This window comes from Carassius auratus, chromosome 35 (genome assembly GCF_003368295.1).
Source record: "Carassius auratus strain Wakin chromosome 35, ASM336829v1, whole genome shotgun sequence".
Lineage (NCBI taxonomy): Eukaryota > Metazoa > Chordata > Actinopteri > Cypriniformes > Cyprinidae > Carassius > Carassius auratus.
This window is the reverse complement of record NC_039277.1, coordinates 6,851,921-6,870,467: the sequence shown is the minus strand read 5'-3', so window position 1 is coordinate 6,870,467 and position 18,547 is coordinate 6,851,921. Positions and strand designations below refer to the sequence as shown.

The following is an 18,547-nucleotide window of genomic DNA, read 5'->3' as shown; positions in this document are numbered from 1 at the left end:
AATTCTGAATGAATAGTTGAATTGAAGGGATCTGTTTAATCTCCTGGTGAATGAACCGAAAGAAAATGAATGATTATGAAACTGATAACATGTAACAATATCTTGAATCAAAGTGTGTGTGTCTCCACATGTGCTTGCACTTCTGTCTCAACAGCTTCGTCTCTGACAGCCTGTCAGTGGCCTGCTGGCTTGGATATTATTGGACTGAAAAACAACTCTATCACAGTCTGCCAGAGTCTGTTTCAAGAACAAACAGGCGGTCAAATGCAGCAGCCATCGGTTCTTACGACTATACTGTGAATGGTCATGGGGGGTTTTGGTAGTGAGGGGTTTTTCTAGCGCTTGTTAAAGCGCCCATTTGATTTAGTGCCCAGACTTGATGGGGGCAACACATCAAACACTGATATAGAGAGATGAACCAAGTAGGAAGACAGAGTGAAACCGGGAGGGGAAGGGAGTGATTGTGCCATTAAAATGCCAGTGATGTCATCAAGCAATTATTACAAGCCAGCAGCGAACCATATCAAGTCATTGGACAAACAGAGTAACAATAGAGGTGAACTGTGGGAAGATATTATGAGATCAAGTGAGCATGAAGGAATGAGGAAAGAGTGTAACCTAACAAAGAACTGTCGAAAACAGCAAGTAGTGGTAAAAACGCCCTCTTGGAGGTTTGAGAACCACTGTTAGAAAAGGTGAATGATAGCCATGATAAACCAGCTCATCTTTTTTTCAGTGAGTTTCCCTGCATGGAATGTAGTCTTTATTTGATAGAGTGTCTTGGCTGAAAAGAGAGAGAAAATCGAGAGTAAAGCAATAGGAGCAACGAACAGTTATTCCCGATATCTAATCTCAACATCTTCTTAAACATATTAACATTTATTTAACATTGTATCAATGTTTTTTTTGCCCCCATAACGTCTCAACATAATCCAAACTTCAAGTCCTGTCCAGTACAACTGGACTTTTAAAACAGTGAAAACATCCTCTTGTAAACAGGATTGATTATAGAAATGCTTTTGAGTAAGTTAGAAAAGTTAGAAGTCTTTACCATACTTCAGGGAAAGGCATCTCAAATTATGATAGCTGACAAATGAAAGTGTCATAGCCAGTATTGAATGACTATGTAAAATGTAAAACAGGGTTTGGTTTTATTTTGTGATCGCTATTGGAATTTTTTTGGAAGGTATTGACAGAAAAGTGCTTTAAATCTTTTAGGATTAAAATTGGCAGAGTATAACAAATAATGCGGGTGCAAAGGATAAATGATACATTGATAAAACAAAACAAAACAAAACAAAAAACTATAACAAATAAAGTATGAATAAGCCTGACAATGGTTCTTCCAGTCCTGCAGGGGTAGTAGTTTGGAAGGGAATCCTTCTTGAATACCACAATATAAAAACTCATTCAATTAAAGGTACAAGTTAAAGGACAATGGAGGGCACACTACCAAAACAATAACAATCGCATGGTTTGATGACGCCAAGAAGGATTTGTTGTCTTCTACCCAACCGCTTACGGCCATCAATCAGACGGAAAGATAAATCATGGATTTAACACGAGTTCAACGATTTGCGCGAATAGATTACATACAAAGTCAATGCAAAGATGCGATCAGACTATGGATCAGACGCATCCTCGCGCGGGTCTAGAGACGTGATGTCCCGCGTTTGGTATGTATGCCCCATAATACTAATCTTGTTGATCATTATAATAGCATACGTTTTCTTTAAAGATACGAATCAAAACAACTTACCTGTCAAGTAAAATACAAGCGAGATCGGCATCTCTTTCTAGTGGAAGTTTGTTGCGAAGCTGTTGTCACGTGGTTTCTACGTCAGTAAAGGCGGTAACAAAGGGTTACTAACGTCACTGACAGGCGACTGCACTGCCCCGTGTCACTGTTTAGAATGGGAATTTTCTCATGATTTACAAGCAGTTGAAAACATTAGAGATATTGTTAGTGATCAGCTGGACAAAATATATAACACTAGCCTAGTGGTTTTTGGATATTTTACTGCAGATATCTTACAAATTATACCTTTAATGACACAACAGTCTCTGGCTGCATTCGCAATGGCAAACTTCCCTATTATATAGTAGTTGAAAAAAAGTATGGAACAAAATAAGTATGTCAAAATTCACAGTAATCATGAAACAGCAGGGAAAAGGACCTGGATGACCTACTACTACCAGCAAGATTCTTAAGTGTACATACGATGGACAATTTACTATTCCATGAGGCTGGTAGGTCACGTGAAATTGTAAACATTACAGACGTAGTATGTCCAGATTACATTCATGCAGCACCACACACATTCTTCCTATAAAACACACTTTTTTTTTGTGATTGTGAAGTAATTACTTAAAATATATAGCAACTCATGAAAGTACAGTATGCGATAGATGACGTAGCCATTGTTAATAGAATAATAATCAGAAAGAAATCCAGAAAATATATGCAGACTTTGCGAAAACAACAACAACAACAAAAAAACCCATCTTCTGTCCATTCATTAGTAACAAGTACATGTTATTTTGCAGAAATAACTAAAAACTAAGCGGAATAAAGTTCTGCTCATAGATATCCAATTACTTGCTAATAAGTGTCTTAAATAAAACTCAATATCTTTATCTCTTTATTGTGATTCACAATTCACACACATACAGGATGACCAATGTAGTCTGATTCCTGAACAAATTACTACCCTAAAAGTTCTTATTTTTGTTATTTCGGTCTTAAGGTCTGTGTGACTTAACTCAGTGTAGTTCCTTACTCAATGTTAATTGACAATGTTCAGATAAAGATACACTTTTTTTTTTTGTAATTGGTTCTTATAAAAATTAATGAAAATATGAAAATAGAAAATCTTACCACATTTTTGACATTAAGTTTTTTATTTAATACATAGGACTAATTATTGGATTGAATTTGTCACCATTAAAAATTCTGTCAAAAGTCCATCATTTGGCAACAGACTGTTAAGGACAGCAAATGCAAAAAATGCAAATATCTTTCTTCAGATGTACTAAAGGAATAGTCAATGGGACAGTTAAAGGGAATCAGAACGACAACTGTTAAATTTCTTACAGTTCCCAATGCTAGTCACCATCGAGGATTACCACAGACACAAGCAGGGCAGGTTGGATAAAACGTTTGTTTTTCCTTCATTTAAAATATTCTCATTTGCTCAATCTACAATCAAATTAACACTGTTGAAAGCAATAAAACAGGAAGAATAAAAACATTTTAAAAATCCCATAACAAAATTATAAAGGTGCCATTTCTGGTAGTTAGTCGTTTATGGTAATGACGGCAAGAAATCCTTAAATCAACAGAGACTTGAAGAGAGAAGTCTGATCCAGAAAGCTTGGGTCTCTCCAGCTGGTAAGGTACTGTCTCTCGTGATGATGTCATGTCTCATCCAGTGAAATAACTCTGAACTGTGGACCTGAAGCCTCAAGCTGGCACAGGGGAGATAATGTCAGAGATGGTTTGGAGACATCACCCGAAACGTGATAATTAGAGTCGAGACGAGATTGTAACCAAGCAATGGATATGTGTAACACTAAAGAGGACGTGGAGAGTTTGTAACTGAGTTAATTTAGATGCACAGTTGCATTAGCTCTCTTAGTCTTCATCTTGAACCACAACTCTTTGAAACACATTCAAACACACAGCTGAAGTCCATCTGCGGGGGTTAACACATGAAAACACAAACTGCAGTAATGTGGATGTGCGTATTAAGTATATAGAAGTTTGGTATTGTGTGTCTAGGGTAAATGAGCAGTTTATCATGAAGTACACAATACTTCAGAAGGCCAGGCAGAGAGCAAGGACCCCTCAGATCATCTTGAGTAAAGGACTCCCACGCTGCGCAACTTTGACCTCCAACCTCTTGGAAACCTCGGAACAGTCTCCATCTGAAATAGTCGAACATCTGTCTACCCCTTCCTCACATTTCTGCGGCTCACATAAAAATGTTTATAAAAAATAAAAAACAAACAACTGGGCGCTAAGGAGTTGCGATAGGAAGCTGATGAAGTGGAAAGAATGAAAAACTGTTTCTTTGATTCTCAATAAATAAATCAGATGGAGGTCCGAGTTCAGAAAAGACAAACATTTACAATCAGATGAAAAACTAAATAAAGAGGGGTGGATTCACTAAACAGTTGCATTACTTTTGAACCAAGTACACTCGGCATCTTATTCACTAGCCACAATCCAGATGAATGCAATGGAATAGAATAAACAAAAATTTCAGTGAATTTTTAAAGCATTTTTTTCAGTTTCAGCGCAAACATGCCTCCTTTCCATGCAAATTAGCCTTATTTTAGAATGCATAAAACAACAGATCCAACTAAGCCAAAACAGCGTGATTCTGCCAACTACACCAAAACATTTTGATTGTTCCAAAATGCAGGGAACATTAAATTTGGTGTCTTCACCATCTGTCTTCAAAAAAAAAAAAAAAAAACACCAGCAATTAGCAATGTGCTAATATTTAAAAAAAGAAGTCTGTGTAAAGTTTCTAGTGATAATGACACGTTAATTCATCAAATGATGAAAAAACATTTAAATGGAAACCTATCTAGACGCACAATGGAGTCTAAACTGTTTTTGGCATTTTAAAGAATCATTCAGTTGTCTGGATCTTAGCGATTTGGTACAGTCCCAGTAAAGTATGCCAGATTGTGCTAATCTGCAATTTAGCAAGGTGGGGAATTGTGGCGTAGAGGCGGTGTTTAGATCTTTTGATACCGGATATCCTTTAGTGAATGGACCACTAAAACAATGTGCAAATAAACAGACGCAATCAGCCAGTGCACTTTCTGAGTGAATTTCCCCCCAGTGTAAAAATGTAAGAGGTACTTATATTATTTATACAGGTATTCTTTGTATGAATCACTCTCTACTGTTTGGTTTTGAGGATAAGCACAATAACTCCGTTTCAACCATCAGAACGGATCTTCAACAAGCGGATGATGTAAATTCACCTGCACCTGAGTGCATGTGAAATCCATGATCCGTGCACAGAGACACACACGTGTAAATAAACGCAAACACGCTGCTATGACATAAAATCGGGATTTACCACTTTTCTAGAACTCAACTTCAGGTCCAAGTTCTAGTACCGCGAATAGGCTCTTACATATAGAGTCACTTGGACACAGCGCATGTGTGTGAGGTACCATAAATTCAGGATGGGCTGTCTGCGTGTCCACTGATCTCATACTTTGTAGTAAATATTGGCTGGACTCTGAGGGGGCATCTCTTGAACGATGTAGACGGGGTGTCCGTAATCACCACTGACTTTTTCGTAATGGGGGCAGTAAGCCGAGTCAGAGGTCCGCAGGGGAATGATGATATCACTGGGCTCTGAGCCATTATTGTTGCCCCCGCCGACTCCTGTAGCTGCCCCGCAGGAGCTGCCTCTCTTTGGGGTAAGAGAAGAGAGCGTAAGGGCTGGGTGGTGAGATTCGGAGTGCTTGGCTTTCCGTCGGCGGTAACACACAACAGCGATCACTACGGCGATCAGGAGGATGAAGGCTCCCCCGGCACCGGCGGTGATTAAGGCAATGTTAGAGACAGACACAGCCCCGCTGTCTCCCCTCTCACCGGCCTCACTCCCATCACCCGCTTTAGAGCCACTTTCTGTATCTGAAACAGAAAAGAGCTGATAAATCAACGACTCGACATCCACGTGCAGGACTTCTGAAGCTCACTTGCTTTTTGCGTTTATCTTCTATGACAAACATCCTGAGAGTATTCAGATTAGATTCGATTTAATCCACAACTAGCTTTGATTTCAACCAGCTTGAGTTTAAATATGCCTCATGTTTGGCTTCAGCAATGCTGGTTCCGAAAATGTTTACTTTATGGAGATCAACCAGTGCAGTCTAAGCCTCCAAGAAATGAAATCAATTCAAAGAACGCTAGACAGTGCATTAACATGACAACAGATACATATGCATGTGGAATCAAGGTTAATATGTAAATGCAGTTGAAAGCAGACCCCATGGGATTTTCATCATTAAAATTGTTTACTTGGCATCTTTCTAAGCCTGGGTTAACATTCCATTTCAGTGTTATTTTAGTTAGTTATTATTTGTATACTATTAAAGTAAGTCTTTATTTTGAATAAGCTTTCATTATTTTTTAATCATAATAATTTTGAATAATTTAATCATAATTAGTTTTTAAGTATTTCAATTTTTTTAAGTATTTCTATTTAGCTTTACATTTATTTCAGTAGAGATGTGGAGATATTCATTATTAAATTTGTTTTGTTTAAATCATTTTACTTCAACTTATTTTATGTTTACATATTCCATATTCCATCACTATAAAAATAAAGACAAAAATTAAACGGACAATGCAAAGAAGCATTAGGCATCACTTATCCCTCAAGACACTAAACCTAAACATTGTGAAAAATTTTGCAACTGTACAAAGTCCTTCAATATTAATTGAGTGCATGTTTCACAATCCAGGTGCACAACTAACATCTTTTCAAAACTGCTACAGTGAAATGTTGCTTAACGGAGGATTAAAGGTTGCCTTAATCCAGGGTTAAACAACAGATTTTAACCCAGGGTTAAACTCATAAGTGAATGTGAATGTGTGCCGGGTTATTTCTGGTTGTTACCTGGGATTCTGTTGCTTGGTCGGCCTGGATCAGGTTTGGGCTTTGGGGGAAGGCCATATGCAGCTACAAAAGCAAAATAAATAAATAAATAAATAAAAAAGATTACATGATGAAAAACACTGGGCACATTTTGATGCAGGATTCAATTGCTTCAATTGTGGACAGGAGTGAGCTTGTATTGACACAACATTTATTGAATTTTGACTCTCCCTCAGTGCTTAGGCTCATTCATTAATGTGTTTTTGGAGGTAATGATGATACTCACTCTGTCCCACTTTGAGAACAAGCTTCATCCCTCGCGTCACACAGACGCCTCCTCTCATGCTGTCGATTCCTTCTTTTGTGCCGTCAGAGGTAGCTTTGGGAAAGAGGTTAAAAAATATATATTATTAATGTCAAGGTTCTTTCAACATTTCTGCTATTGTGCAGAGACGGCTGGCTGGAACCCTGTGACTTAGCAATAAAACACTGGTTTTATGATTCCCCATTACTTCACAGAAATGTGCAGCCACTTGTTCATGTAAAGGAAAAGCGAGCATAACTGGCTAACTGGCACTTTTTATGAATACATAGCATGTTTGTTTCCCATAGATATTTTAAATAAATCATCAGAAGCACAAATCCATGTCTTTGTTGTCATAATAAGACTATAAGACATGCTTGTCAATCTAACATATTGTTAATGAAATATAGCATGTTTTAAAAGTTAATCACATTTCTGTATTCCCCTCTCAACTATAGGTTTTGATAGAATCTATTGAATTAATATTTGACTCATTGTAGTAGGTCAAGTCAGGTTTATTCGTACAATGCTTTAAACAATACACAGAGTTTCATAGTAGCTTTTCAAACTGGATTACTATCATCAATGTATCATAATTGTTATAGAAAATTTGCTTGTGGTAAAATACTTTGAACACACCATTCTGCTAGAAATTGAGTCCATAATTCTTCCTAAAAAGTAATTTTAAAACTTCTAAATTCTAAAAACAAAATTAGCTGGGCTCCACGTTTCACACACAAACCTGATACCACACGGTTTTTCCTCATTACAAATGTATCATTCCTTAAAATTGTGAAACCTAAGAAGTAACATTATTAGATTCACTTCTACAGCATGTGAAAAAATAAATAAACTCCATCAATTTTCTCAGCACTGCATTCACTGACCGTTCGTTGAAAAAAATGACTTCATATAATAAATGTCATGCCCTTTTTCTACAAGTTGATTACTTTTTAATTAAAGTTGATGTCAGTAAGTAACAAATTGATAGGAATTTTATTTAGTCATTATCACTTTTGTTGCACGCCAGAAAAAAAACTAAACAAAACAGAATATGTGTAAACATTACTGTCAATTAATTAAAAGTATTAACAGACTTAACTACTGATTATTCATCAAATCCATTTAAAAATATAATGCAGAGGAAATCCTCCAAATGAAGGTTTTTAAATTGTAAAGACATTTCCTTTGCAAATCACTGAATAGACAATCGCTAAAAGTCAATATGTTTGTTTTATTTCAATGAACATATTTCTTTGAGTATGCGATTGTGACTGAGGTGGTGGTCCACACAGGACGTGTTCTTTCATGCCAACATGCTTGGTGGGTTTCCAGCATTGCTTCTTGCCTATTTAGTACTTGCCCGTCTCCAGGCTGCTCTCTGTATAGGAAACTGTCTCTCAGGAATAACAGAGACTCGACCGCAACTATGTTGCCTTTTAACCATGTATACAATCATCCCTCAACGTACAAACAGAGTCTCTGAAACACACAGTCATTGCATCTCCCAGCCTTCCCATTACTGAATATTTCATAGGTGAGGCGCCTCTCTGAAAAACTTGGTACTTTATCCATGTAAGTCTGAATAACTCCGCATCCAGGCACTGAATACTGCATTCAATCAATGTTCGAGCTCCATCCCCACGGTACAAAGAGCTTCATCTTCAAACTTATTTTCCTTTCCAAATATAAAGGCAGCTCATAAGGGTGATACTGAATTCTTGATTGCAAAAACACTTTGTATTTGATCCATTTCATATTTTCCTGAACCTCTGAATGACACGCCGTAGCTAATCTGCAGCGCTCTGGAAACCACGGGCGCTCGTGTACAAAGACTTTTCCCATCCAAAATCTCTCTTGATTATTATGTTCTTAGGAAAAGATTACGGCAGCCGACCGAGGAGCACATGGCGACATAGGTGCCAGCAAACATTCAATAGCTTTTCTGCTACGGTTTCATTTTAGGTGAAGCTTGATACCAGTGATTGAAGCTGAAGTTGCCTAATGTATTTGTAGTTTATGTTCAAAGCACTTTTATGCATTGATGTTGCCACAGATTTATCTTGGGCTATACGTTTGAAGGAATGTTTTTTAATTGTTTTTTTTTACTTTAATCTATTATGGTAGAATGCCTTGCCCCACGGACCTCCATTATAACTGCACCACTGTAAACCCAATTATTTTCTGTGGCAATCCACAGTATGACACAGGTGCTGTCCATGGAGCTCAACTTGAATTAAACCCAGAAAACTTCTTTAAAAGTTATGAATTTCAAAACTTCACAATTTGCCTGAAACAGGTCAAAAACATTACAACAAATTCATGTTAAAATCAAGAACAATGAAAACCCCTGGCTTTCATCCAAAGAGCCTCTTACCAAGAAGCCAAATATTCCTTATATACCCAAAACTGACTTAAATAAAGAATAATCTTAAGAGAAAACACACAGCATATAAAAGATTCACCCCCTCACATGTAAACACATACAGAAATGCACACAAACACACACTCATGGACTGAATCCAAAAACATGACCTTTTTAGTGCTCACGGCAGTCATTAGCCAACACACTGGAGGTGTAGAAAAAAAAATGATTCATCACCTAATGGCTCTCATTGTGTTCCTCACCTCCCTCGCTCTCTCCATTCTCCCTCTAGGGATGCAGAGATGTTGGGTAAAGGTGTAAAAGCTGAACTTGATCAGCAGAGAGAGGAACAGAGAGTTACCTAGGGTTGCCATAAAATCAAAATGTCAGTAGGCGAAATTTCATGATTCTTGATGCCAGTTTTGATACCACATCAAAAACGAATATGCTAATGGACAAAATACTTTATTTAGAAAGCAAAATAAATATATAATTGTTACCAAATTTAAAAAAAATGATGCCATTTAGCTTTAAGTATTAATCAATTAAACACGGATACATTTTCTCTAGAAATTATTTGAGAAAAATAAAATAACAAATAACGAGCAATAGAACATAAACTTTTTTTTCTATCAGTACTCTATCACAGTACTCAGGTCAAGTAATAATCTAGAAATTACATATAAGAAAAAATAAATAAACCAGAAGTAACTATATTTAAAATGAAAATGATTTGGCATAGTCTTTACTTCATGATTGTTACATATTAGGAATAGCTAACAATGGTCGCAATTGAGGTTGACTAGTTTATCTAGATGATTTTTATGTGTATTTTTATATTAAATTAATTATTTATTTATATTTAATTAATTTAAGCAGCGATTTATTTCAAACAAAAAAAAAAAAAAAGATTGTGAGCATTTGAAAGTGGGAGTAAAACTCTGCTATAAAAACACTGAATCTTTTGACTTGGAGACTGACCGAATGTGAAAGACTGACATTCCTAGAAAGAGCCGTGAGAAGAAAGAGGAAGAGGGTGAGAGGAAAAGTGAGTGGGCATAGAAATAAAACACTAGTCTGGAAGGTTCTTCTGATGGTTGTGGTAGACAAGAGGCCGTGGGTTTAATAGGAAGATGAAGAGCAGACATTACACACACTGCAGTGTAGACTTTACAGTCTACATATTCTCCAGAGCAGACGAAAAATCACTGATGAGAGAGAACAACGGATGACTTCCGTAATTGAGACGATGATCTGTGGTGATATACAGAAAAGCATGTCTGGAACTGAAATGAAGGGGAAAAAAACTGGCACAAGAACATTTTGAAATGACCCTCATACTGACCCACTCCACCCCTCTCCCAAAATTCCCCTGCCCCCTGAGAAAAAGGGGATTGACCCATGACGACCAGTGATGGGAGCAACAACAGCTCGAAAAGATGGTTTTAACCCCCGACAAATAAGGCCAGTGGCCAAGTCAACCTTTTCAGCCCAGTAGGAATTAGCACAATCTGTTTGGGCTGCACAAACCCAGAGTAATTTTCCCTAAGTAAGCTCAAGTTCCTGCTGGCAAGAGGGCCTCCATGACCTCATTATCCTGCAGCTGTGCCGGGGCAGGCCTAAAGGGGGCAGTACGCAATATGAGACAAACCGCAGTTAATGTGAGAGACCATCTGAGAACTCATTTCAACATAGAGAAGAGCCCTTTCAATGACAGAACTGATCTCCGACAAACCCATGCCAGAGCAGGACTGTTCAAGGACACCTCCGGAAATCACTTTAAATGTAGCTCAGTGTGACATAGGGACAAAGGAAATGATCTGAAAAGTATGCATAAGTATGCCTTATGAATATTAATTAGGTTATATGTAAACCTGGCAACCTGATTTGCTGAAAGATAGGTATACTGTTTTTTGAAGTTGTAAATAAAACAAAAGCTAATGGAGTATGTTAAACATGAATATACTATTTCAGTTTTTAGGGTTTATAGGAATTCCTGGTTCTGGAATTAATCGATTTTTTGACTACATGTTATGTAGGCTTACCTCCTTTTAAACTTCCTTAGTATTCATTGGTTATTAACATCTTCTGTTATCTCTTCATGTAGTCCAGAGCCATGACACAGTTGTTAGAAATACATACATGATTGCGGCATAATGGTGTAAACAAGGGCATGTTTAGAGATTTGGGGGCCCTGAAAAAACTGGTTTGTGGAATCAAATCAGACGTATCACTATTAAAGAGGAATTGATTCCCTTTAATGGAATCTATTTCAGTTTGAGAAACTGAGTCTTAATTCCCAACGCTTTGGAATTGAAGAATGATTTCAAATTTAAAAGGAATCAAATCAAATTTACTACTGTAGCAATTTTTCCACATCACATTGTTTTTTAAGTGTAAGTCACACTACACATTGTAGGATTATTACTTTCTGCTTGTTTTCCAAACAGCTTTTCTATAGCATGTCCTGAAGTTGGAAGAAGGGAACATACACTCTTTTTCAGAGGTCAAAACCTTACTGGACCTTAAACATCACCTTTTGACTGTGGGAATGCAATAGATTTCAGATGTTCTGGTCTCGGGCCTGCTGCTGTGATCTGTAACACATAAAGTCCTGCCATGCGGTGGATTGTGGTTAAACAAGTCTCTTTCATCTGCCTCTACGCAGATGTGATGCACTAAGTGAGCGCATTTATGAGGAACAGCTGTTCTATTGCTTCATTGAGCTGTGCACTGATTGGATGAATGGCTTAAAAGGATAGTTCCCACAAAATCAAGATTCTGTCATCATTTATTCACCCTAATGTCATTCCAAACCTTTCATTCTTCTGCGGAACACAAAAGTTGATGTTCTGAAGAATTTTCTACTGTTTTTTGTACAATGAAAGTCCAAAACAACACTGAACCCTACTTTAATTGTATGGGGGAAAAAACTGAAAATATTTTTTCAAAACATTTTCTTGTTGTTCCACAGAAGAAATAAAGTCATAGAGGTTTGGATAAACATAAGGGTGAAGTAAATTATGATAATTTTCATTTTGGGTGAACTACCTTTAAGTGAACCTTTTGCTGATTGGTCACACACTCATTACCACGAATTGAACTGAATGGAATTCATATTCATAATATTAATAATTTAAAATTAAACAAACAAGTTGGACACACACACACAATAATAATAGTAATAATAATAATAAAAATAATAATAATAATAATTAATTTTATTTATCATGTGCTTTTCTTGACCCAAAGTGCTACAATTATGGGCATGGGTACCAACAAAAAGCAGGAGTTTCGTAACCCATAGCTCAACAACATGCATAATAAAATAAACACACAATAAAAAACAGTATAAAAATACTCAGTTACTGTAAGCTTTAAGAAGATAAGTCTTTAAAGATTTCTTAATCAAAGTTCTACATACAGTAGATATATTAATTTATCACAGTTTCAGTTTTTTTTGTTTTGTTGCTTTGTCATAATCAGCCAGTAGTGCAAAATTGCTTTTATCAAATGATACTGATACACACAAACACACACACAAACAAACAGCAGTACAGACCAAGAGTTTGGAAACATTACTATTTTTCATGTTTTTGAAAGAAGTTTCTTCTGCTCATCAAGCCTGCATTTATTTGATCAAAAATACAGAAAAAAACAGTAATATTGTGAAATATTATTACAACTTAAAATAATAGTTTTCTATTTGAATATACTTAACAAAATAATTTATTCCTGTGATGCAAAGCTGAATTTTCAGCATCATTACTCCAGCCTTCAGTGTCACATGTAACATCCAGCCTATCACATGATCATTTAGAAATCATTCTAATATTCTGATTTATTATGAGTGTTGGAAACAGTTCTGTTGTCTAATATATTTGATGAATAAAAGGTTAAAAAGAAAAGAATTTTAATAATATATTTTCTTTACTATAACTTTTTATCAATTTAACACATCCTTGCTGAATAAAAGTATTGATTTTATAAATAAAAAAAAGAAAGAAAAAAAAAATTACTGATCCAAAATTACCGACCAGTAGTGTATATTGTTATTACAAAATATTTATTTTTAAAAACATAGCTTCTTTTTTTTCTTTTTTTTTTTCTTTTTATTCATCAAAGTATCCTTAAAAAAGTATCCATGTTCTGAAAAATATTAAGCAGCAGAACTGTTTCCAACTTTGATTATGAATCATCATATTATAATGATTTCTAAAGGATCATGTGATAATGATCCTAAAAATTCAGCTTTGCATCACAGAAATTAATGATAATTTAAAGTATAATAAATGTAAAAACAATTATTTTATATTGTCATAATATTTCACAATATAAAATTTTTTTCCTGTAATTTTGATCAAATAAATGTAAGCTTTCTGAGCAGAAGAAACTTCTTTCAAAAACATTAAAAATAGTAATGTTTCCAAACTTTTGGTCTGTACCGTATTATATATATATATATATATATATATACACACACACACACACACACACACACACACACACACACACACTCATTTTGTAACCTAAAGATATTATTTGAGAAAAAAAAAAAAAACCTTCGATATGTCCCACCCCAACTTCCTGTTTGAATAGGACATGTCAAAAAGAAAAACAAACAAACTGCACTTGTCAAGCAATTTTAGGGGTGTTTAATTATGACCAGTAGCAGTTTCCTTCCGCTGTGATTTGTTTAATAATGCATCCAAGTCAAGGCTAAAAGAAAATGCCAAGGATCGCTACTGGTACTAATGACATTGTGGTGACGTCCGTCATTCTGGCTTGTCTTGACACACAGTGAGTCCAGTCCCTATGGAAACAGGGCTAAAATCCCACAGCAGTTATCTTAAATGTCATCTTTGGTGAGCAATTGACAGGTATTTACAGCTAATACTGTCTGACATCCTCTCTCCACACACACACACACAGGGTTCTCCTGTTTTAATGACTGACCCGTCCAGCAGCTCAGTGCAGAAATGTCCAGACTCCTGCAGTGCACAGAACTGAATGGTGACAGGGACATAACTCAGACTCTTCTACGGTCACAACAACAAAATACCAAAGTATTTCTTTAACAAGGTCATAAACTCACAGCCTGAGTAATAAATCCAGCCACAACTAATGAAACAAGACATAACTCCCTTCTAGTTAACCGCACTGTCCAGGCCTGCTGTTCCCTGCCACTCAGACGAGAGATACTCATGTGGCAGAGATTCTGCAAAGGGTCTCGAAACTTGGTTAAATAAATAGAGGAACGAATCAAACATTCTGTGTTTTGAACTTACGGGGCTTCATTTAATGGACATTTTCATGCGGCAACATTAAGAATGAATGATCTAAATGGGCACAGATAATAGAGATGAGTAAAAGATAGAACAGCTCTGAGGAGTGAAGGACAAGGGGATGCGAAAGGTGAGAGTCTAATTTAAGAGTTTTATATAAGAGAAAAGAAGAGAGAGAGCGACAGAGAGAGTGGTGGGTGAAGCATGTCCAGGTCATATTTCACCTTAACAATAAAAAGAAAAATTGAAAATTTATATGATTAACAAATACTCATCACCATAATGCATTCAGATGTTTTAATCTTAACTTTTTTCTATAGAAGGATTAATCCCGTTAAACAACACAAGAAATAATTAAACATGTATATCTTGTATGTTAATATTAATTTCTGCTAATATTAAACATAATTTGTATATTTAAATAATAATAATTACAAATATTACATATAGAAAAATAAATAGTTAATTTTACGAATAAATAAAGATACTTGTTCTTGTACTTGGTCTGAAGTTTTTATACAAAATGATTCATTTATTGTCCTGGAAATGAAATTAAAGGGCAAAACGTTTAATGGTCTTGAATGTAGAATTAATTAATTTTTAATTCTTATTTCTTTTTAATCAAAAACAACAATTATTATTTCTTTCTTTTTATTTTTGGGGTGGCCGGACAAGACCTGGCCACGTTCTTGACCGGTTTCACTCAGGTACACAGAAGTGGAGCAAGAGCGCGAATGACAATCTGAGTGAAACAAGAGTGAGATGGTAAAGGTTTTTCTAGGTCATGTTCATGTCAATAACGCTTGGAGGAGCTGGAGAGACGAGGAAGGCAGAAAACCGATCTACTGTCGCACTTTTTAACAGCTTTTAAAGCGTGAGCACACCTGTCAATCAAAAAACGAACCCGCACACGCTACCTGTCTTACACGAATACTGCGCTTATACACACATAACCTCACACTTTCCGACAAATCCTACGCATCAGACTCAAACTGCATATTCAGCAGTGTGAAACATTTGTCCCCATGTTGGAGGCGAGTATATGATGCATGTTTGAAGAGGTGTGGAGAGGCATTAACAAAACGAGAACTCATTATTGCTCGGCGATGCCTCCCCCCTCATCCAAATCCCAGTGCGGCCCCACCACCAAAACCCTGTACCACAAAGAGCCCAGATAAAGACACATTATTGAGAATCAGCCTACTGAAATAACGCGCTCTGACATCTGAGTCAGCCCGCAGCCAGCAGCGTGGAGGTGGGGGCGGGGGGGGAACAGTTAAATAGGATGGAGATGGTAGACGGAGAAAGAGAAACTCTATGAACTCTGTGCTGATGAGGCACCGCAGTAGACATCGCAGATCTCCACGGATCTGCCCACAGCTTGATGCGGACTAAAGTGCTATACATTAACGTCATGAAATATGCATATTTTAGACAGCAGCAGTCCTTATTTATCTCCAGCTGTCAGCAAACACGGTTCTGAAAGCGTATTAATAATTAATGAAAGCATCATCCCTATTGGCAAAAACCTTTTTTCAAGGTTGATATTTCCTCTAAATATGGCTGATGTCTGGAAATTATTGTAAACCAGAGGAAAACCTGCAAAAAAAGGCTGATCATTTATTCTGTTTTTAGGCACTCACTAAGATTAGACACTAAGTCGAAACAATGGAGATGTCTTTATCGGCATACATACTCCACCTTCTCATATCAATGTATTGTTTATGTTTGTTATGTTATCTTTAAATTACATCGAGACACAGATCTCAAAGCTTGAGTTATTCAGCACTGGCTCGGGTTCACTTGCTGTGTTTCCCTGTATTTTGGCACAATGCAGTCTTCACTCCATTTTACCCGAGATGCCTGCTGGTCAAAAATGGCCCACAGCATGATGCTACACAAGCATACTTCACTGCAGGTATGGCGTTTTAAAGTTTGGGCAGTGTGAGCTCGGCACCTTTGAATTCTCTTCAAAAGCTCTCATTGGAGCACAATACCTTTTCTAGGTCTGCATTATGCCTTTTTGCTCTAACATGGTTCCTTTCTGAGTAATGGCTTCTTTCGTACCACCACCTCTTGTAGGCCAGAGCTCTTGGTATGACTGACTTTATATTCTAATCTCTGCTATTGAATTCTGTGGCCTTTCGCAGCTCTCCTTTGGAGAGTTTTGAAGAACAAGCTGTCTGGTTAGTTTGATATTGCTTGTACTTCTTGTTAACTGAATGAACAATGACTACTAGGATATCCCAACACTATCTCACGGCCAATTCGGATATATTTTATGAAGAGGCTTTTCGTACGAATTTGTATGACCTCACTCGTACGATTTTATACGATTTGTCTAAACCCCAGTGACGGTTAGGTTTAGGGGCAGGGTTAGGTGTAGGTCATTCGTACAAATTCATACGAATTGTGAAACTCGTAAAATACGTACGATTTGGCAACAATCGTATGAACTTGTACGAGTATGGTCGTACGAATTCGTACGAATAAGCCACCTTGTGAAAAATGTACAAATTGCCGTGAGATCGGGTATGATATCCATAGACCTAGACATGGTTTTATGTGGTTGGTAATTCAACCAAGATGAGAATTGGTTTAAAATAGCAATGGTCCATGCAACTTGTGCATTATATGGCGAGTCTTCTTAAACCTTGCAAGCATATGGCTTCAGACTTGGAATATAGTGCATACATCATGTGTACTACATTTATAGAGATTTTTAGAGCATTGGCTCAGGCGCTCTATCATTGTCAATATCATTTTCTGGTCAATAAAGAGGAAATTCAAATGGACTGGATCCATGAATACGAATACAAAGGCGCTGTATGTTGGAGGAGGGCTGTCTCTTTCTCTGTCTCGTTTCCTCTGAGGTAATTATCTTAATAGGTTGACTAATAGCACCTCTCAGAAGTGTGTCAATGGTCTGGGAGGGATGGAATGGATGGGATGTGGAAATAGAAACTGACAACACACACAGGGCCCTGTGAATCACGGGAGCCCACAGCAAGAAACAGTCCTGATAAGGTTGAAATGCTTATAATGATGCTAATAAAGTCATTGACTCTCACCTTGTGCTTAGACCACAAAAAATATGTACTGCATTATGGAAATGATCCTTCTCGAGTGTTGTTCCATTCATTATTTTTAAGTAGTAGTTTCAGACTTTCATGCTGCATGGAATGTACAGTAACAGAAGTATAAAAACATCTGCCAGTGCAGAACATTTTCTATGAAAACAAGTCTTAATATCGTATGCAGTGCTGCTTCTGAAGTAAATTTGTCTTGTTTTCATTTATTATTTTTTAAATTGTTTGATATTTTTACTTTGAAGACTAAGACGTACTACTTTGCAGTGTAACTGAATGGCTGCTTTCATACAGACAGTGCTTTGGATTCAAAACTGTATTTATGTCCTAAACGTGTGATTTTAAATTAACCGGTACACAAAACATGCAGATCAAATACTCTCTGTAAGAACTAATAACCCAAATCAAGCTTTTCTGCTCGCTTTTCTTCACTCATGATAGACTTAAACATTGCATATAACTATAATGAATGAAGTAAATGAAGTAAAAGCATGCATAAGTGACAGTTAAGACATTTACAATATTACAAAAGACTTAAATAAATGCTGTTCTTTTGAACTTTTTTTTTTTTAAAGGGAATAATGGTTTCCACAAAAATATTAAGCAGCACAACTGTTTTCAACATTGATAATAATAAGTAATGTTTCTTGAAAAGCAAAACTGATTTCTGAAGGATTGTGCGGCACTGAAGACTGGCCCAGCTTTGTGGCCCTGGAATAAATTACAATCTAAATTGTATTCAAAAAAAAAAAAAAAACAGTTTAAGCAAAAACAAAAATCTTACCAACCCCAAACTTCTGAACAGTAACTTTAAAACAAAGCTAACAACTGTATATTGTGCTGCTGTGTGAGTGTAGCCAGTGTGTGTGTGT

At 36.5% G+C, this 18,547-nt stretch overlaps 1 protein-coding gene across 2 annotated transcripts in view; it reads right to left on the bottom strand.

Moving 5' to 3' along the window:
- Positions 1 to 2,882: 2,882 nt before the first annotated feature.
- Positions 2,883 to 18,547, bottom strand: part of efnb3a (ephrin-B3a) — a 32,846-nt gene continuing 17,181 nt past the window's right edge. For both annotated transcript variants that reach the window (XM_026219574.1, XM_026219575.1), the window contains exons 4-6: positions 6,919 to 7,011; positions 6,654 to 6,716; positions 2,883 to 5,665 (exon numbers count right to left, since the gene is read on the bottom strand). In XM_026219574.1, the coding sequence (XP_026075359.1) occupies positions 5,235 to 5,665; positions 6,654 to 6,716; positions 6,919 to 7,011 (587 nt within the window). In that variant the 3' untranslated portion in view covers positions 2,883 to 5,234. The remainder of the gene's footprint in view (positions 5,666 to 6,653; positions 6,717 to 6,918; positions 7,012 to 18,547) is intronic.